The sequence below is a fragment of the Hypanus sabinus genome, unplaced genomic scaffold, assembly GCF_030144855.1.
Source record: "Hypanus sabinus isolate sHypSab1 unplaced genomic scaffold, sHypSab1.hap1 scaffold_105, whole genome shotgun sequence".
NCBI classification, from domain to species: Eukaryota; Metazoa; Chordata; class Chondrichthyes; order Myliobatiformes; family Dasyatidae; genus Hypanus; species Hypanus sabinus.
Window position 1 is genome coordinate 208714 of NW_026779103.1, and position 17732 is coordinate 226445.

Here is a 17732-nt window from a genome sequence, read left to right on the forward strand (position 1 = left end):
GCCGCTGTCTTGGATAACTCCGCATGCGCGCAGTACACAAAATGTCGGGAGGACCGGCAGAGGTAAGAACGGGTGCTGGGTGGGCTTTAATTGAGTGACAAATGCTGTGAACAGTAAACACCGTGACTCACAAACTCGGCACAGGCCAGGACTTTTTCCTCTCTCTCAGCCCCACGAACCGTACTCGGGCCCCGGGAGCTTCCGGCTGATCAGGGAATGGGAGCAAATAGATCTCACAGACAGAGCCGAGCTCCAGAAAACTAAATGCAGGGATCAGGAACTCGTAGAAAGGGAACAAAATCTTTCTATCAGCTGTTGAGACAATCACCTTTGTTCCGCCTCCAACCACAGCTGCCGGCAATCCAGGCAACACACACAAAATGCCGGAGGAACTCAGCATTAGTACTCTTTTCTATCGATGCTGCCTGGCCTGCTGAGTTCCTCCAGCATTTTGTGTGTGTTGCTTGTTCTGCCTGCTCTTGTTCTGGCGTTTTCTACCGGTGAGGACATGCTTTGACCCATTCTGTCTGGGTACGTACTGATATCAAACACCTTTGCCCTGGGCAACAAGTAGCTTTCACATCACAAATGTGCCAGACTCCAGTGAGACAGACTACTGCCCTTCCCTTCATATTCTTTGGCATTGCCATCACCGAGTTCACCACTGTCAGCCACCTGGAGGGGGGTGGGTGTTCAGGGGAAATCTGACTTAAAGTATCATTTAGCAGGAAAATCACATACAGTGACAAGCAAAAGTTTGGTCATCCCTGGTCAAAATTTCTTTTGCTGTGAATAGCAATATAGTGAATAAAAGATGACCTGAGTTCCAAAAGGCATAAAGTTAAAGATGACACATTTTTTAATATTTTAAGCTCGATTACTTTTTCTTTTCCAACTTTTACAGTTTCAAAATAACAAAAAAAGTAAAGGGTCTGAAGCAAATGTTTGGGCACCCTGCATGATCAGTACTTAGTAACAACCCTTTGGCAAGTATCGCAGCTTGTAAATGCTTTCTGTAGCCAGCTAAGAATCTTTCAATTCTTTTTTTGGGATTGTTGCACATTCTTCCTTGCAAAAAGCTTCCAGTTCTGTGAGATTCTTGAGCCGTCTTGCATGCACTGCTCTTCTGAGGTCTATCCATAGATTTTCAATGATGTTTAGATTGGGGGAATGTGAGAGCCATGGGAAAACCTTCAGCTCGCACCTATTGAGGTGGTCCATTGTGAATTTTGAGGTGTGTTTAGGATCATTATCCTGTTGTAGAAGTCATTCCGTTTTCACCTTTAGCTTTTTTTTTTACAGATGATGTGATGTTTATTTCCAGAATTTGTGGTATTTATTTGAATTAATTCTTTCCTCTACCAGTGAAATGTTTCCTGTGCCACTGGCTGCAACACAAGCCCAAAGCTTGACTGATCCATCCTCATGCTTAACAGTTGAAGAGATGTTCTTTTCATGAAATTCTGCACCCTTTTTTTCTCCAAACATACCTTTGCTCATTGCAGCCAAAAAGGTTATATATTAACTTCCGCAGTCCACAGGACTTGTTTCCAAAATGCATCAGGCTTGTTTAGATGTTCCTTTGCAAACTTCTGATGCTGAATTTTGTGGTGAAGATGGAGGAAAGGTTTTCTTCTGATGACTCTTCCATGAAGGTCATATTTGTGCTGATGTTGCTGCACAGTAGAACAGTGCACTACCACTCCAGACCTTAATCTTCGTTAAGGTCTTTTGCAGTCAAATGGAGGTTTTGATTTGCCTTTCTAGCAATCCTACAAGCAGTTCTGTGGGAAAGATTTCTTGGACGACTTCTGCCATTCCTGTTAACTGCCATTTCTTAATTATGTTACGAACTGAGGAAGCGGCTACATGAAAATGCTTTGCTATCTTCTTATAGCCTCCTCCTGCTTTGTGGCCATCAATTATTTTAATTTTCAGAGTGCTAGGCAGCTCCTTAGAGGAGCCCATGGCTGCTGATTGCTGGGAGAAGGTTTGAGGAGTCAGGGTATTTATAAAGCTTTGAAATTTTCATCACCTGGACTTTCCTGACAAAGATCATGAACAAGCCATAGCACTAACAATCTCATAAAGGTCTGAGACCTTGGTAAAAGTTATCTGAGAGCTTAAATCTCTTAGGGTCCCCAAACTTTTGCATGCTGTTCCTTTTATTTTTTTTCACTCTAAAATTACACAAAACAAAAATAATACACTAATCTTGCTTAAAATGTTGAATAGGGTGTTTCATCTTTAACTTTGACTTTTGGAGATCAGTTCATCTTCTACTCACTTCACTATTCACAGTTCTTGATCCAGGTAAAATGGACCCGGGGATCGAGCTGCTTGGGCTTATGAGGTGTTGAGTGAGTATTTCTGGTCTGGGATCAGCAGTTTGTTTCTGGAGTTCCTTTGGAAGCAAAGACTGCTAATCTGAGGAGAGGATGAATTCCCATTCCATCTCTCACAGGGAGAGGCTATGAGTAAATGGGCAGTTCCGTGTTTACACAGTAGATATAGACCCTTGAGTTTGGTGTTGAACTGTGTTTGGAAATCACCCCCCCCCCCCCCACACACCCACTGTCACCTGTCACTCGGCAGAAATCAAGCAGAATCTCAAGTTGCTGGAGATCTGCATTAAAAACTGAAAATGTTTGAAGTCATTCTGATGAAATATATTAACCTGAATTGTAAAGTTTGTCCTCTCAACACAGCTGTTCCATACGTGCTGAGTGTTTCTGGTAATTCCAGTTTCTGTTTATTACATTCACCCTGGAATGGTTTATATTTCCTGAAATGGACCTGTTTTAACCTGGAAATGGAAATGGGTCATTCTGTGATAGTAGAGCAGTAAAGCAAGCACAACTTTTCTCTGTAAATTATCCTGGTACCTGTTTGTGTTCAGTACAGTTGTTGCTGACAAGATTTACAAGAATAATCACAGGAAAGATTGGCTTTATGTATGAGGAGCATTTGGTGGTTCCGGACCTGTGCTCAATAGAGTTCAGAGGGACGGTGGGGGTGGTGGAGGGATGTATGGTTAAGTAAACCTACCGAATGCTGAAAAGCCTGGAAACAGTGGACATGGAGAGGATGTTTCCATTAGACGGACAGTGCGATCTGACAGCACAGTCTCAGAATAAAGATGCTTCTCTTTAAAACTGAGATGAGGAAAAAAAAGTGGCCAAAAGATGTCTGATCTGTGGAATTTGCTGCCGCAGAGGTTGGTTGAGGCTGCCATTTGGGTATATTTATGGCAGAGATTAATATACTCATGATTGCTGAGTAACTTCGGGATTACAGGAGGAAGGCAGGAATATGGTGTTGGAATAAAAATCAGCCATGGTTGAGTGGTGGGGCAGACCAGATGGATCGAATCACCTAATTCTGTTCCTGTGTCGTATGTCTTACCATGACTGAATGATGGCTCCTTCTTATCCCATATCGTTTTGTGATGTGTGAGGGACAATAAAAGATTGTTCACTGAGATCATTATATCTTCAACGTTTAAGTTTCAGTGAGTTTTGTTCTTAGTAACATTAAGCAGAAATGTCTGGTGCTCCTTTTTATTGTTAATGTGTTTCTTTATGTTTCATGTTAAAGTTAGACCTGCGGTGAGAGATTTATTGGAAGAAAAAGCCCAACTGGAAGGGAACCACGACTGTAGACGAGGGAACAGCAACAAGTGAACCTGCCCGAGGACTGAGAGCATCAACTGGAGAGAAACCCATCTAACTCAGAGATTCCAGTGATTCAGTCAGGAGAAAGTTTGGTGAGTCTCATTTACTCAAACACTGGTCCTTTAGACATTACATACCTCTACAAAAGAAGGTAGGGAATAGTTGGAGTGTGACTGAATGTGCCCAGAAGTACCAGTTATGCCTCTGTCAGACCCAGTTGGAATCACTTCAGGTCTGGTAATGTGCTTCCAGCAGCCCAGCCCTTTAAAAGCTATCCCATTCTGTCAAAGTCAAATCCAGATAAAGTCTCTCAGAGACCGTATGAGCACAAACTCTTTATTCGAAGCACCCGGGGCTTATTCAGTTAGTCACTCAAACAGGAAGAGTCTATGACTGTTCCCGCCCAATCCACTAACTGACTAACAATTCCCCTTACACCACAGATATATCTGCCAGATACCCACCACATAAGACAGGCTGGGGCCAAAGTTATTTACTACATGACAGCCCCTAAAGACAAATTACAAAATAGTCATAATGGCTTACACACACAGAACAGACTGAAGCTGTCCTATCTCTACACGTGAGTGCACAAGGAGATGAGCATCCTGGAACCCGAGCTAGCTTACCTCAAGAAGAAATAGGGCTCAGCATGGCTTAGAGCATCTGGTGCTCATCAGCAGTCTCTTTCAGAAAAACAGGCTGCTATTGTTTAACCAAGTGTTAACCCTTTTGCATACTTTATCACTCCCTCCTTTTGATCATTAAATGATCAACAAAGCAGTAGTTTTTTACAGAGAAATCAACTGAGTACAGCATTGACTTATCAGTGAGTAAAAACAGCGTTCAACAGTAATTGTAACAATGATAAGCACAACTATTAGGCCATAATGCAATATCATGCCCCACATATTAACTAACAGGCCTTCAAAGGCCACCATTTCGAACCTTCAGTGAACCCGTTTAAATCCTGCCCTACTTTCTTCATGCTGTCAATCTCCTTGGCAGTGTGCTCAGAGAGGGATGTAACGTTAGTAGACTCATCAGGGATATAGGTGCAGCATTCTGTGTCAATATTAGCACAGGTTCCACCTTTCTCAGTGAGGATAAAATCTAAAGCCATATAATTCTGAAGGACTGTTTGCCAGATTGCAATCATTTCAGTGGATACTTCTGTTACTTGGGCCTGTGTTTCTGTCAGGGACCCTGCAGTATTGTGTCCAGCTCCTCGTGCTATAGCCAAATTGATTGGTGGATTCCTGGCTACTCCATAGGAGAGAAAAGTGATCATCCAGAATCGCTCAGTTGTTCCTCTCCGCTGCCGTGCACCTGTGAGTATGGCCAGGATGCATGTTTCCCAGTCTAGGAAGTTGCATTTGGTGGGAGCCTGAGATACCATCCCTCAGAACACCGACAGCCACAGTCATTTCTGATAATACCACATTTCCTCACCTCACTTTCCCGGGTGTTGTTTGAGAAAGCCCAGGCTGAGAGTTCCTCACTCTGGTTGAGTAGGATTACTGACATTGGAATCATAGTTTTACCATGCTGCGGAATTTCAGCACAAACCCAGCAGGCCCCTAGTTCTACCTGTTTGGCATCGGTGTGACAGAGACACAGAAATGTGTTAACATGAGGGCCCCCGGATGCTGGGGTGAGCCCTGTCAAAGACACAAGCATGAACACCACTATCAGAAAATACATTTTCCTTTAGTCTGAGAGAGTCCTTCTACTCAGTTCCTTCAGTAACACGTCTGTAGTCTATTCGATGTATCCACCGAGATTGCCCCTTCAGTTTTGCAGCCGTGGGAGTGGTCAGTAACACCTGATATGCTCCTCTCCACCGAGATCTGAGTTTCCCACAATCCCAGTTCTTGATCAGGACAATATTCCCTGGTTCTGTGGTGGGATAATCACTCCTCTGTGAGGAGGAGTGAAAATTCTCTTCCTTGTAAGCCTGTCGTACTTGTATATGTAATGCTTGGAGAATTTTGGTTATTTCCCATCTCTTCCCCAAGGGTATCAATTTTGAATTTTGCTGGTAGAATTTCTGGGAGCAATGGATACAAGGTGGTCCCCAGGGTGTCCTCATGGACCGTCCATACATCACTTCAGCTGGTGATGACCCTGTTTTCCCCCGTCGGGTAACCTTCATGTGGAATAGGGCTAACGGTAGGTCCTTCAACCAAGTGAGGTCAGTCTCCACCGTTACTTTGGCAATTTAATCTTCAGAGTGCCATTGGCTCTTTCCACTATGGCAGCAACCCGTGGGTGGTGTACGGTAGAATTATTGCCTGGTAGCTAGTTTGTTACATACCTCTTTGTTCACTTTCACCACAAAGTGTGGGCCATTGTCAGAGCTCAGCATCTCTGGCAGGACATACCTGGGAATTATTTCCTGTAATAATACCTTCACAATAGTCATAACAGTATTATTGGGAGTTGGAATAGCTTCAGTCCATCTACTAAACACATGTATAATAACTAAGCATTATCTATAGCAATGTACTCTAGGCAATTGAATAAAATCAACTTGTAGACACGAAAAAGGTCCACCTGTCAGGGGAGTCATACCCGGTGTGCTGGTTACAGGTTACCACCCATTCCCTCCTTTCCCAGGTGTGTACACTTCTGTATATAATCAACCAATATTGGTAAGAACTGTGCAGGAACACAAACCTGTCCCACTGGCGTGATCCAAAATCCTAGTTCGGGGTCTTTCTGGCACCCAATCTGGGACCACAGCTTGCACTCCTCCTCAGAGGCGTCCCCCTGAAAAATACGTACCTCCCTCATGTCTGGCAAACCCGTTCTGCTTGAGTCACGGAGGATTGCTTGACGGGAACCTCAGAGGACTACAACTATTGAGGATTGTGCAGCAATTTTCGCTGTGTAATCTGCTAAAGGATTGCGTTTAGTGACCCAGTCTGACTGGCGGGTGTGGGCCGCACATTTAATAATAGTCAAATCTCGAGGTAGCTGTGGAGCAGTGAGTAAGTTGTTTACAAAGGTAACATTACTAATGGGGTAGCCAGAGGAAGTCAGGAATCCCCATGTTCCCGAAGTCATGTACAATTCCAAATGCATAACGGGAGTCTGTGTGAACGTTTACACTTTAGTCTGTTGCTAGGATACAGGCAGGAGTCCGAGCAAACAGCTCAGCCTTCTGGGTGGAGTCAGCTGCTTCAAAAGAAGCCTGCTCAGTTATTTCACTGTCCGTCACTATCGCATAGCCAGAATATTGTTTCCCGGCTGGATCCACAAAAGAGCTTCCATCCTCACAAAACGTTGCCTCAGGGTAGAGGGCGTATTGAGGTATGGATGGGAGAATCTATCACCGTGATCCAGACGGGGCAGTTGGTGCGGCCAACTTCATGGCCTGAGGTTGCCCAGAGACGGGGTACAATGTCTAGGGTTCAGTCAATATTAATAGAGTGTCTTACCAGATATCCCGTCTTCACCTCAGACTCCTTCCAGTATTGGAGTTGTCCCGCGACCAAGTTTTGCCAGTCTCCCTCGTTACTGGAGGCTTGTTACATCAAAATGTAGGCAAGGAACCCTAGGGTCTTTGGTTTGAACCCAAGGCAAACCTTAAAGGTGGCGTGGGGAACAACCAGTCCTGTGTGTCACCAAAGGAAATCTGGAACTTCGGCCAGAAATGCACTGCCCTCATTTCCTTTAACCTCCCCAATCACCGTGACTGGGAAATTCTGTCCCTCGCGGGGAGCATAACACTGGCTTTGCTCAGTTGTGCACCCCGGAGGGTCACAGCACAGAGTCACATGAGAGCCGGCCGGGGGCAGAAGGGGTTCAAACACAGTGGAGTCCAGATTAAGTGCCCACCACTGGGAGTTCAGAAACTGGGGAAGCTGTTCGCTAGTCCCAGGGTGATACCCTTGTCCATGCATAGAATCTCAACCTCCAATGGACAGAGCAAGTCTCTCCCTGCAAAACTACACCCCTGACTGGTGGTGACTGTAACTGAAACCTCACACTGGTTCCCCTGGAATTCCACCTGCAGTGGCTGGGTACGTGGATACGTACATTCCATTCATTCAAACCCAAACAGAGTGATTGTCGCGACTGATAGCTGAAATCCCTTTTCTGATACTATTTCCTGATTGAGAGAGGTTGTGGTTGCCCCCATATCAATCTTAAACGGAACAGGAATTCCAGCAACTTGCAATGTTACATTGGGCTCTTCCTGAGGGGTGGTGCTCACGGTAGGAAGCATCCTTGATTGTCAATTTCTAAACAGGTTGTTGTCCCCACCTGTCCCTTGGTAAGTGTTTGTTCCCATTTCTTATCCCCAGATACAGCACACAATGTCAGGTCCCAATAATATGTCAAAACTCATCGCATTTGATTTCGATCATTGTCAGGCCAATCCATATTATTTGTTTTAATCATGTTGGCTATCTCAGTTTGTAAGCATTGGAGCAGTAAGGTGTTAAACTGGGGAACAGATTCCCATCATTAAAGACTCGGTCTCCTGCGAAAGTGCCGTAGCAGGCCACAAATCACTCCCAATAGTCTATTCCCGATTCCCCAGGCTTAGGTTTGCATTCAAGAACTTCAGTGATGTTTACAGGTTGCTGGAGAGCCCTTTCCAAGGCTTGAATAATCCGGTCTGTCTGTTCATTCTCATTATGGTTTCCTGCCTGTAACTCCTGACATGTTTGGTATCTCAATTCTGCCTTCCATTTCCGCCCCTCATCAGCTGAGAGAGTCACCCATCAGAGTCCGAATAAATCTTGCAGAGTCACATTAAACATTTGGATAGTACCGTGGACATACTGAGCAAACTCTGCTGGTTTTTCTTTTCTATCTGGGACCTGATTCATGATCATTATCATTTCTTGAGGCTTCCAGGGTGCATACACAGGAATCACTGAGTACTGTCCCTCCTCCAGTTGGTGGACTGGGCAGCATTCGGGTGGGCAATTGCCTTCAGAACCATAGAACATTACAGCACAGAAACAGGCCTTTTAGCCCTTCTTGGCTGTGCCAAACCATTTTAGTCGCACTGACCTGCACCTGGGCCATATCCCTCCAAACCCCTCTCATCCATGTACCTGTCCAAGTTTCTCTTAAATGTCAAAAGTGAGCCCACATTCACCACTTCATCTGGCAGCTCATTCCACACTCGCCCCACTCCCTGCCTGAAGAAGACCCCCATTGATGTTCCCTTTAAACTTTTTCCCCCTTCACCCTTAATCCATGACCTCTAGTTTTTTTTTCCGCCTGGCCTCAGTGGAAAAAGCCTGCTAGCATTCACTCTATCTATACCCATCATAATTTTATACACCTCTATCAAATCACCCCTAATTCCAGTATGCTCCAGGGAATAAAGTCCTAACCTATTCAACCTTTCACAATAACTTGGTTTCTCAAGTCCCGGAAACATCCTTGCAAACCTTCTCTGCACTCTTTCAATTTTATTAATACACCTCCTGTAATTAGGTGACCAAAACTGCACTGAATACTCCAAATTCTGTCTCACCAATGTCTTATACAACCTCACCATTACATTCCAACTCTTATACTCAATACTTTGATTTATAAAGGCCAATGTACCAAAAGCTCTCTTTACAGCTTGTGACGCCACTTTTAGGGAATTATGTATCAAATAACAAATAACAATGGACCCAGCACTGATCCCTGTGGCACGCCACTAGTCACAGGCCTCCACTCAGAGTAGCAATCCTCCACTACCACTCTCTGGCTTCTTCCATTGAGCCAATGTCTTTGTGGAGCCATTAACTCTGGGGTTCTATTGGATCCTTCCCTCCCCGTCTCGGAATAGTCATCGGTATTCCCTTTCTGAATCTCAGGGTATAGGGACCTCCCCCTTCCCTGCCGCCACTGTTTTACCCGAGCAGCCACCGTATCTGAGTACTGGGAGGATTGGGGTTCGGGAGCACCGGGTGCACTCGGCTCCTGGTAGGGTGTTGGGGTGGGGTGTACGGTGGGTGCCCACACCTCAGTCACTGTCCTCAAACAGGGTAAGTATGCCAGACATGGGTTCAGGATCTCTTGTTTCCCTATCAGTTCGAACTTCAGACTGACATTCCTGCCATTCTGTCCTATCTAGGCTGGGCTCGGTTTGCTTATGTTGTTTTCCCTGCTCTTGTTTTCTGCGTCTATCCACCCATTCACGCTCTGCTTTTAGCGTCTCCAAACCTTTGGCGTTCCTCCTGCTGTACGTACCTCTACCCTTTGTCACATGCATTATTCCTCCAACTTGCTAATAATGTACCATTCACCTCTGCATCTGCCTTATCGTTCCATTCCCTTCCAACAATTTCCACTTCTTTCCACTGTTCTTATTCCATATCAAATTTACTGCTTGTTCTCATGAGGTAATATCCCAGGTTCCCCCCCAGTGGCCAGATTTTGTTCCCCAATTTCTTATTCAGTGGTGCAATCTTTTTCCTTGTCTGGAAAACTCTCACACATTGTGTAGGGCTGCTCCTGGCCCACTCGTATCAATCGACTGCAACTGACCCATGTTCTCTAAGTAATTTACCCGGCACAAAGCCTCCTGCTTAAGTAACAAACAGATAAATTTACCCGGCTGGCACCTCCTGTCCACTTAATAAATTTACCCGGCTGGCACTTCATGCTCATTTAATAAATTTACCCGGCTGGCACTTCATGCTCATTTAATTAATTTACCCGGCTGGCACTTCATGCTCATTTAATTAATTTACCTGGCACGTCTGCCTCCTGCCCACTTAGTAATATTTAGCCTCCCTTAGAAGCATCTCCCAACGGATTCTTTCCCAATCCCTTCAAGGTATGTGATCACCTTGGGCGAGGGTCTGTACCAGGAACTAATGGAGAGCGACGAAAGGTAAAATACCTATTAGCTGCCCGGTCGATCTCCACATTCCCCAGAGTGGTCCAGCCACTTACTCAGCCTCTCTGCTTGGCACTCCCTATATTCGGATCCTGTTCATGATGCCAAATGTTAAAGTTGAATCTGAATAAAACTTGGGAGACTAGGTTCTTATCGTCACCATGGTTTATTGCGCATTCTCCTGCAAGAGTTTGAGACGCACGTCGAAGGGAAGGCACGTAAGCACTGCCACCATCTGGCAAGTGGACTGACTTAGTCAGGTTACAGCCGTGTATTTATACATGAACCCAGACATTTATACATAGTAAGCCCTAAACATTACTTTTGCAAGATGTTATTTGAACTGGTATGCCCACCAGGTCTGTTGGCGCAAAACTTAATTACGTAGATAAGAGAGTTCACTAAATGAAGGTTTTAATTACAGATGGATATACTGTCCAGACCTTATCAGTTATTCCCTTTGCAAGGCCCTGACTTAATTACAGACAGATGTTCATTCCTGTCCTTTTCAGCCAGTCCTCCTTCCTTGACTCAAACGAGGGTACAATGTATAATGTTATCAGCTAACGTGGATACAATGCATAATATTATCAGCTCTCAGTGAGTCTCTCTGCATGCCACAGAAAACTGGTAATGAGCCTGTCTTAGCAAACCACTAAACACAGAGTTTACTTCAGTTCAAAAATTCCTATTCAGTCCCTAATATTCTTTTAGCCAGAGGTTACATAGGTTCAAAATATTTTTTTTTTATATATATCCTTAATTCCTCAGGAGGGTTCACGGGAAATATTTATGTCCATTATAGAAACTGGTGTCCCCTGTGTGTATTGTGGTGATGCAAAAGTTGCTGGAGAATTTACAAGAGGGAAGAAGTGGAGTGATATTTGGAACTCTGACTTTTTAAACCGTAATTTAGCAAACAATCCACTTATGGACAATATGCAAGAGCTTTGGTGAGAAAACCCTTCATTACCCATTACAGGCCAGCTATAGAGTGTGAGAGAGCAGATGAACTCAGTCGAACCTGTTACGTATCCCGTAACTGGATAACTTACCAGCAAAGATAGAGAGGTCCGTTGAAGTCTGATGTCACTATTTTCAAACATTTTTATTTATAAACGGCACAAAAGTAAGGTTAATACAAACATTCAGATAATGCACGTCGTCAATACTCAATCTAAAGCGCGGGTGTAGTAATAATCATCATTAAAAAATAATCTAGACTGTTGTCTAGGGGATAATATATTGTCTGTTGCAAATATAAAAGTCACTCAGAAGTCTGCAGACTTTAGCCTTTTGGGGTTTCACATGTTTTAGAGGGATCGGTGAAAAACGAAAAAAAACTTGCCCGGGTCTTTATGAAGTCACTCCGTAAAATCAGGGGAACGTGGTTTCCCCGTTGTTAGTTCAAAGTCCTTCTCGGTATTATCAGCCACCCGCTCCCCAGGCAAAGGAGTTAGGAGCGCACATGGCGTTGAGTGACTTCCAGCTATTACGGGAGCCTTGAGCGAGGGTGTCCTTCTGGTGCGTCGCTGGGGTACTGCCTGCTGCAGCCCCCTTTTATCTTGACTTGCAGAGTTGTAGATGTCCATCAAAGTAGGGTGATGCAATCCCCACCCCCACATTGCCCGAGGGTGTCCATATCCATGGTAGCTGTCACGTAGCAGGGACATGCACGTCACACAGGTGCCTCTCAGAACAATGGCCAAAACCGTTGCATTGTCTCTCACTTCCTGGGTCCGAGACCCGAATTAATAGCAATCTTGCGATTCTCCGGAAGGAAGGGGCTGCTCCCGCCCCTTCGGCCCCTCAGAGCTGTGGTACATTCATAACAAACCCAGAGGAGGTCAAAGTTCTTATTGACAGTGATTTGCTAGCTGTTAAAATGAATACCTCAGTATATAATAATCACTATGCACATTATGCAGGAACAGATTGTGGTTGTGATGAATTGCGTCCCCAATATCGTGTGGGCCCCTTTTAAACACCTGTCACTGTAAATGCCCTGACTCATGGGAAGTTCACATCTACAGATGCACTGGGCTGTCTGCATCACTCTCTGCAGGTTCCTGAAATTGAAGGATGTACAGTTCACATATCAGGCAGTGATGCAGTCAGTCAGGATGCTCTCAATTGTCTCCCTGTAGAAAGCACTTAGGATTTGGGGCCCATAACAAACTTCTTCAACCATCTGAGGTGTAAAAGGGGCTCCTGTGCGCTTTTCACAACACAGCCGGTATGAACAGACCATGTGAGATCCTTGTTGATGTTTGTACTCAGGAACTTAAAGCTGTTCACCCTCTCAACCCCAGATCCATTGATGTCAATAGGGGCTAGCCTTTCTCCATTCCTTCTGTAATCCACAATCAGCTCCTTTGGTTTTGTGACAATCAGGGAAAGGTTGTTTTCTTGACACCAGTCAGATATTGTTCAGACCTCAGATAAGAGTCAGCAATCAAATGGTCAAGCATGGTATGAATGTGCTGAGCTGCATTTATCACAATTCAAGAAGCATCGTAGGAAAGCCAGATGAGCTGAGGACAGGGAATTATGATATTGTAGCCATTATTGGGACTTGGTTGCACCCAACAGTCTGAGAGATTTAGAGGAACAAATTTCCAGATTAGAGGAACAAATTTTGCTGTTTTCTGGCCAAGGAGTACTTGGTAAGTGGGAGGCCTTCAGAAGTGTAACTTTGAGGGTGTAGAGTTTGTACGTGCCTTACAAAATAAAAGTTGAAAGGTGACTGGGGCAGGAAACCTTGGTTTTCAAGAGGTATTGAGGCCCCGGATATTTTGTTCCTCTAAATGCCTCAGACTGTTGGGTGCTACCAAGACTCATTAATGACTAAAATATCATGATTCCACGCACTGAGCTCATCTGAATTTCTTTACTTGTCTTCAGTTGGTTTCCAAAAGCTTCCCAATAGTTTTTGCTCTTTCGTTTGCCCTCTGTTTTGCTTTTATGTTGGCTTTGGCTTCTCATTTCAGCCATGGTTGCGTCCTCCTGCCTTTCCAATGCTTTCACTTCTTTGGGATGTATCAATCACTCAGCTCCCAAATTGCTCCCAGACACTCCAGCCATTGCTGCTCCGTTGTCACTCCTACCTTTTCCCTTCCAAACAAGTTTGGCCAGCTTCTCTGTCACAGAAATGTGCAGAAGTTCAGTACGGAAACAGGCTACTTGGCCCATCTAGTCAATGCTGAAAAAACATTTAAGCTGTCAAATGCAACTATCTGCACCGGGACAATCACTCTCCATACCCCTACCATCCAGGCTCCCATCCAAACTTCTTTTAAATGCTGAAAACGAGCTCATATTCACCGATTGTGCTGACATCTCATTCCAGTCTCACACAACCATTTCCGTGAAGTCTATTTCCACACGCTCCCATTAAATTTTTACCTTCACCACTTACATCACCGCACCCAACCTCAGTGGAAAATGCTGCTCACGTTTACCCTATCTGTACACAAATAATTTTGTATACTTTGAACAAAACCTGAAAGCAATGTATGGTTCCCTTGTTTATGTTCAGAGCGTATTTCAGATGAAAAGATGATGAGGGGCATTGATTGCATGGATAGTCAGAGGCTATTTCCCAGGTTTAAAATGGCTAACATGAGGGGCATAGTTTTAAGGTGCTTGGAAATCGATGCTGCGGGGCTGTCGGGTAATTTTTTTTACACAGAGGGTGATGGGTGCGTGGAATGCACTGCCAGATGTTTGTGTGAGAGTGTTTCAGTTACTGTGGGGTCGGGCACCCATGCAGCTCTGTGGGAACAGGGAATAATATCAATGGAGAGAGTCAGACTGAGCCAGGTCACAGATTGGAGATGACAGAAATGCCCCATTCTCATAGAGACAGGAAAAGCATCAGAGAGTTTGCTGGTCATTCCAGATACCAGCACTGTGCCCAGTTAGATGATGACTTCTCTCTCCAACTTGGGTGGAACCTCACTGTATGTGTGTGTTGCCAGATCACTCCTTGACAAATCGGTGATCTCATCTGAAATGTACTTCACCCATTGATGGATTTTGTAAATCTTTTTACAGGTTAAAAATGACAAGGAATTTGTCTATGGGAATCTCAAACAGATCACGTCAGGTTTGCTGTCTCTATCCAGATATTTAAGACGAGGAGCAAGGGATTCATTCAACCTTCCTTCCTGCTCAGACTGTGTGGAGGGATTCATTTGCTCATCTGACCGACTGGCACACCCGTTATTTTACACAAGAGAGAGTCCATTCATATTCTCAGACTGTGGGAAGGGATTCACTCGGTCATCTCAACTGAAGGAACATCAGCGGGTTCACACTGGCCAAGGCCATTCATCTGTTTTGTGGGTGAGAAGGGATTCAGTCACTCTTCTCAGCTGTGGACACACCAGTCAGTTCACACTGGGCAGAGGCTGGTCAACTGCTGAATTTGTGGGGAAGGATTCACTCGGTCATCTGATCTAATGGCTCATCAGCGAGTTCGCACTGGGGAGAGGCCATTCACCTGTTCGGACTGTGGGAAGGGATTCAAATACTCATCTAAACTGAAGGAACACCAGCGAGTTCACACTGGAGAGAAGCCGTTCACCTGCTCAGTCTGCGGGAAGAGATTCACTCGTTCATCCACCCTAATGGCACACCGGCGAGTTCACACCGGGGAGCGGCCGTTCACCTGCTCAGACTGTGGGAAGGGATTCACTTGCTCATCTAAACTGAAGGAACATCAGCGAGTTCACACTGGAGAGAAGCCGTTCACCTGCTCAGACTGTGGGAAGGGATTCACTCGGTCATCCGACCTGCTGACACACAGGTCAGTTCACACTGGGGAGAGGCCGTTCACCTGCTCGGACTGTGGGAAGGGATTCACTTGGTCATCGGACCTACTGGTACACCAGCGAGTTCACACTGGAGAGAGGCCGTTCACCTGCTCAGACTGCGGGAAGGGATTCACTTGCTCATCCCAACTGAAGGTACATCAGAGAGTTCACACTGGGGAGAGGCCGTTCACCTGCTCAGAGTGTGGGAAGAGATTCACTCGGTCATCTGAACTACTGGTACACAAGTCAGTTCACACTGGGGTCAGGCTGTTCACCTGCTCGGACTGCGGGAAGGGATTCACTCGGTCATCCACCCTAATGGCACACCAGCGATTTCACACCGGGGAGCGGCCATTCACGTGCTCAGACTGTGGAAAGGGATTCCCTTGCTCATCTAACCTGAAGGAGCATCAGCGAATTCACACTGGAGAGAGGCCGTTCTCTTGCTCAGACTGTGGGAAGGCATTCATTTCGTCATCTAAACTGAAGGTACATCAGCGAATTCACACTGGGGAGAGGCCATTCACCTGCTCAGACTGCGGGAAGGGATTCACTCAGTCATCTGACCTACTGGTACACCAGTCAGTTCACACTGGAGAGAGGCCGTTCACCTGCTCAGACTGCGGGAAGGGATTCACTCGGTCATCCAAACTACTGGTACACCAGCGAATTCACACTGGGGAGAAGCCGTTCAACTGTTCAGTCTGTGGGTTGAGATTCAGTCAGTCATCCACCCTACAGAGACATCAGCGAGTTCACACTGGGGAGAAGTCGTTCACCTGCTCAGTCTGTGGGAGGAGATTCACTCGGTCATCCCACCTACTAAGTCATCAGCGAGTTCACACGGGAGAGACTGTTCACCTGCTGTGAATGTGGGAAAGAATTCATATGGTCATCTTGACTACAGAAACACCAGCAAGTTCACACCAGTGGTAGAGGCTGTTCACCTGCTCAGACACTGGGAGGAGTTTCTCTCAGCCTTCTCAATCAAATGTGCATGATTGAGTTCAGGCTGTGTACAGGCCGTTCACCTGCTGTGAATGTGGGAAGGGATTCACTCAGTAACCTAACCTTGTGACACACTACTGAGTTCATACTGGGGAGAAAGTTTCATGAAGCTTTATCCTGGATATTTGTCCATCACCATTGCTGAATGCAATTTCAACAGTGACTATCGGTGCTGAACTCTGCAATTATTGCTGCTGCTCACCACACCCAGTTCTTCACACTGGTCACTGGGTGACTGGGAGGAGTTTCTTCTGGATATTCACCTTTAATGGGACTAGAGTTTACATTCTGGATCTGGGAAAAATAAATCAGTTCAATTTTAAACTCTGTCTCCGGTACTTAGTGAATGTATAACACACCTAGTGTACAGTAGAGAAGTTATAACAGTGTACAGTAGAGAGTCAACTCAGGCCAGCTGTGCCCTGCCAGTGATTCTATTCCATGACAGTTTGTTTCAATCCTCCCCTGTTGTTCATCTCTCGCTCTCCCTGTGGTAATGGGTTTCAAACAGTCACCACTCCATGGGTGAAGATGTTCCCCTTGAATTCTCTGTAGACCGAAGAAGTCAAGCTGACTGCAGTTCTATCTGACAATTTCCTCATCCTTCAAATCTCTGGGCTGAGGAGGAATGATATTGGTAGTTAACCCCCTTATTCATGCCTCATTTCCACATTATGGGTTATTTTTCCTGCTTCTAAAGGGTTAAGATAGAAACATTGAAAACTTACAGCACAATACAAGCCCTTTGATCCACAAAGTTGTGCCGAACATGTTCCTACCCAAGAAATTACTAGGGTTACCCATAGCCCTCTATTTTTCCAAGCTCCATGTACCTATCCAGGAGTCTCCTAAAAGACCCTATTGTATCCACCTCCACCACCGTTGCCAGCATGCACTATGCACTCACTGTGTTTAAAAAAAAATTACCCCTGATATCTCCTCTGTACATACTTACAAGCATCTTAAACCTGTGCTATCTTGTGGCAGCCATTTCATGCCCTGGGAAAAAGCCTCTGATTATCTGCATGATCAATGCCTCTCATCATCTTATACACCTCCATTAGGTTACCTGTCATCCTCCGTCTCTCCAATGAGAAAAGGCCAAGTTCACTCAACCTGTTTTCACAAGGCATGCTCCCCACTCCAGGCAACATCCTTGTAATCTCCTTGGCACTTTCTATGGTTTCTACATCCTCCCTGTAGTGAGGCAACTAGAACTGAGCAAAGTACTCGTGTGGTCTGACCAGGGTCCTATATAGCTGCAACATTACCTCTCGGCTCCTAAACTCAATCCCACGATTGATGAAGGCTAATACACTGTATGCCTTCTTAACCACAAAGTCAACCTGCACAGCTGCTTTGAGCTTCCCA

General features: G+C 45.3%; 1 protein-coding gene across 1 annotated transcript; it reads left to right on the forward strand.

The window, feature by feature from the left end:
• Window positions 1-19: 19 nt before the first annotated feature.
• On the forward strand, window positions 20-16678 carry LOC132386173 (zinc finger protein 229-like). Its single transcript, XM_059958464.1, has 3 exons — window positions 20-62; window positions 3598-3766; window positions 14593-16678. Exon 3 carries the CDS (start codon window positions 15000-15002, stop codon window positions 16221-16223), a length of 1224 nt encoding a protein of 407 aa, XP_059814447.1. The 5' UTR covers window positions 20-62; window positions 3598-3766; window positions 14593-14999; the 3' UTR covers window positions 16224-16678.
• Window positions 16679-17732: the final 1054 nt, after the last annotated feature.

What these genes read in the sequence shown, in the direction of transcription:
- LOC132386173 (XM_059958464.1), top strand. Translation starts at nt 15,000, where the DNA reads ATGGCTCATCAGCGAGTTCGCACTGGGGAGAGGCCATTCACCTGTTCG.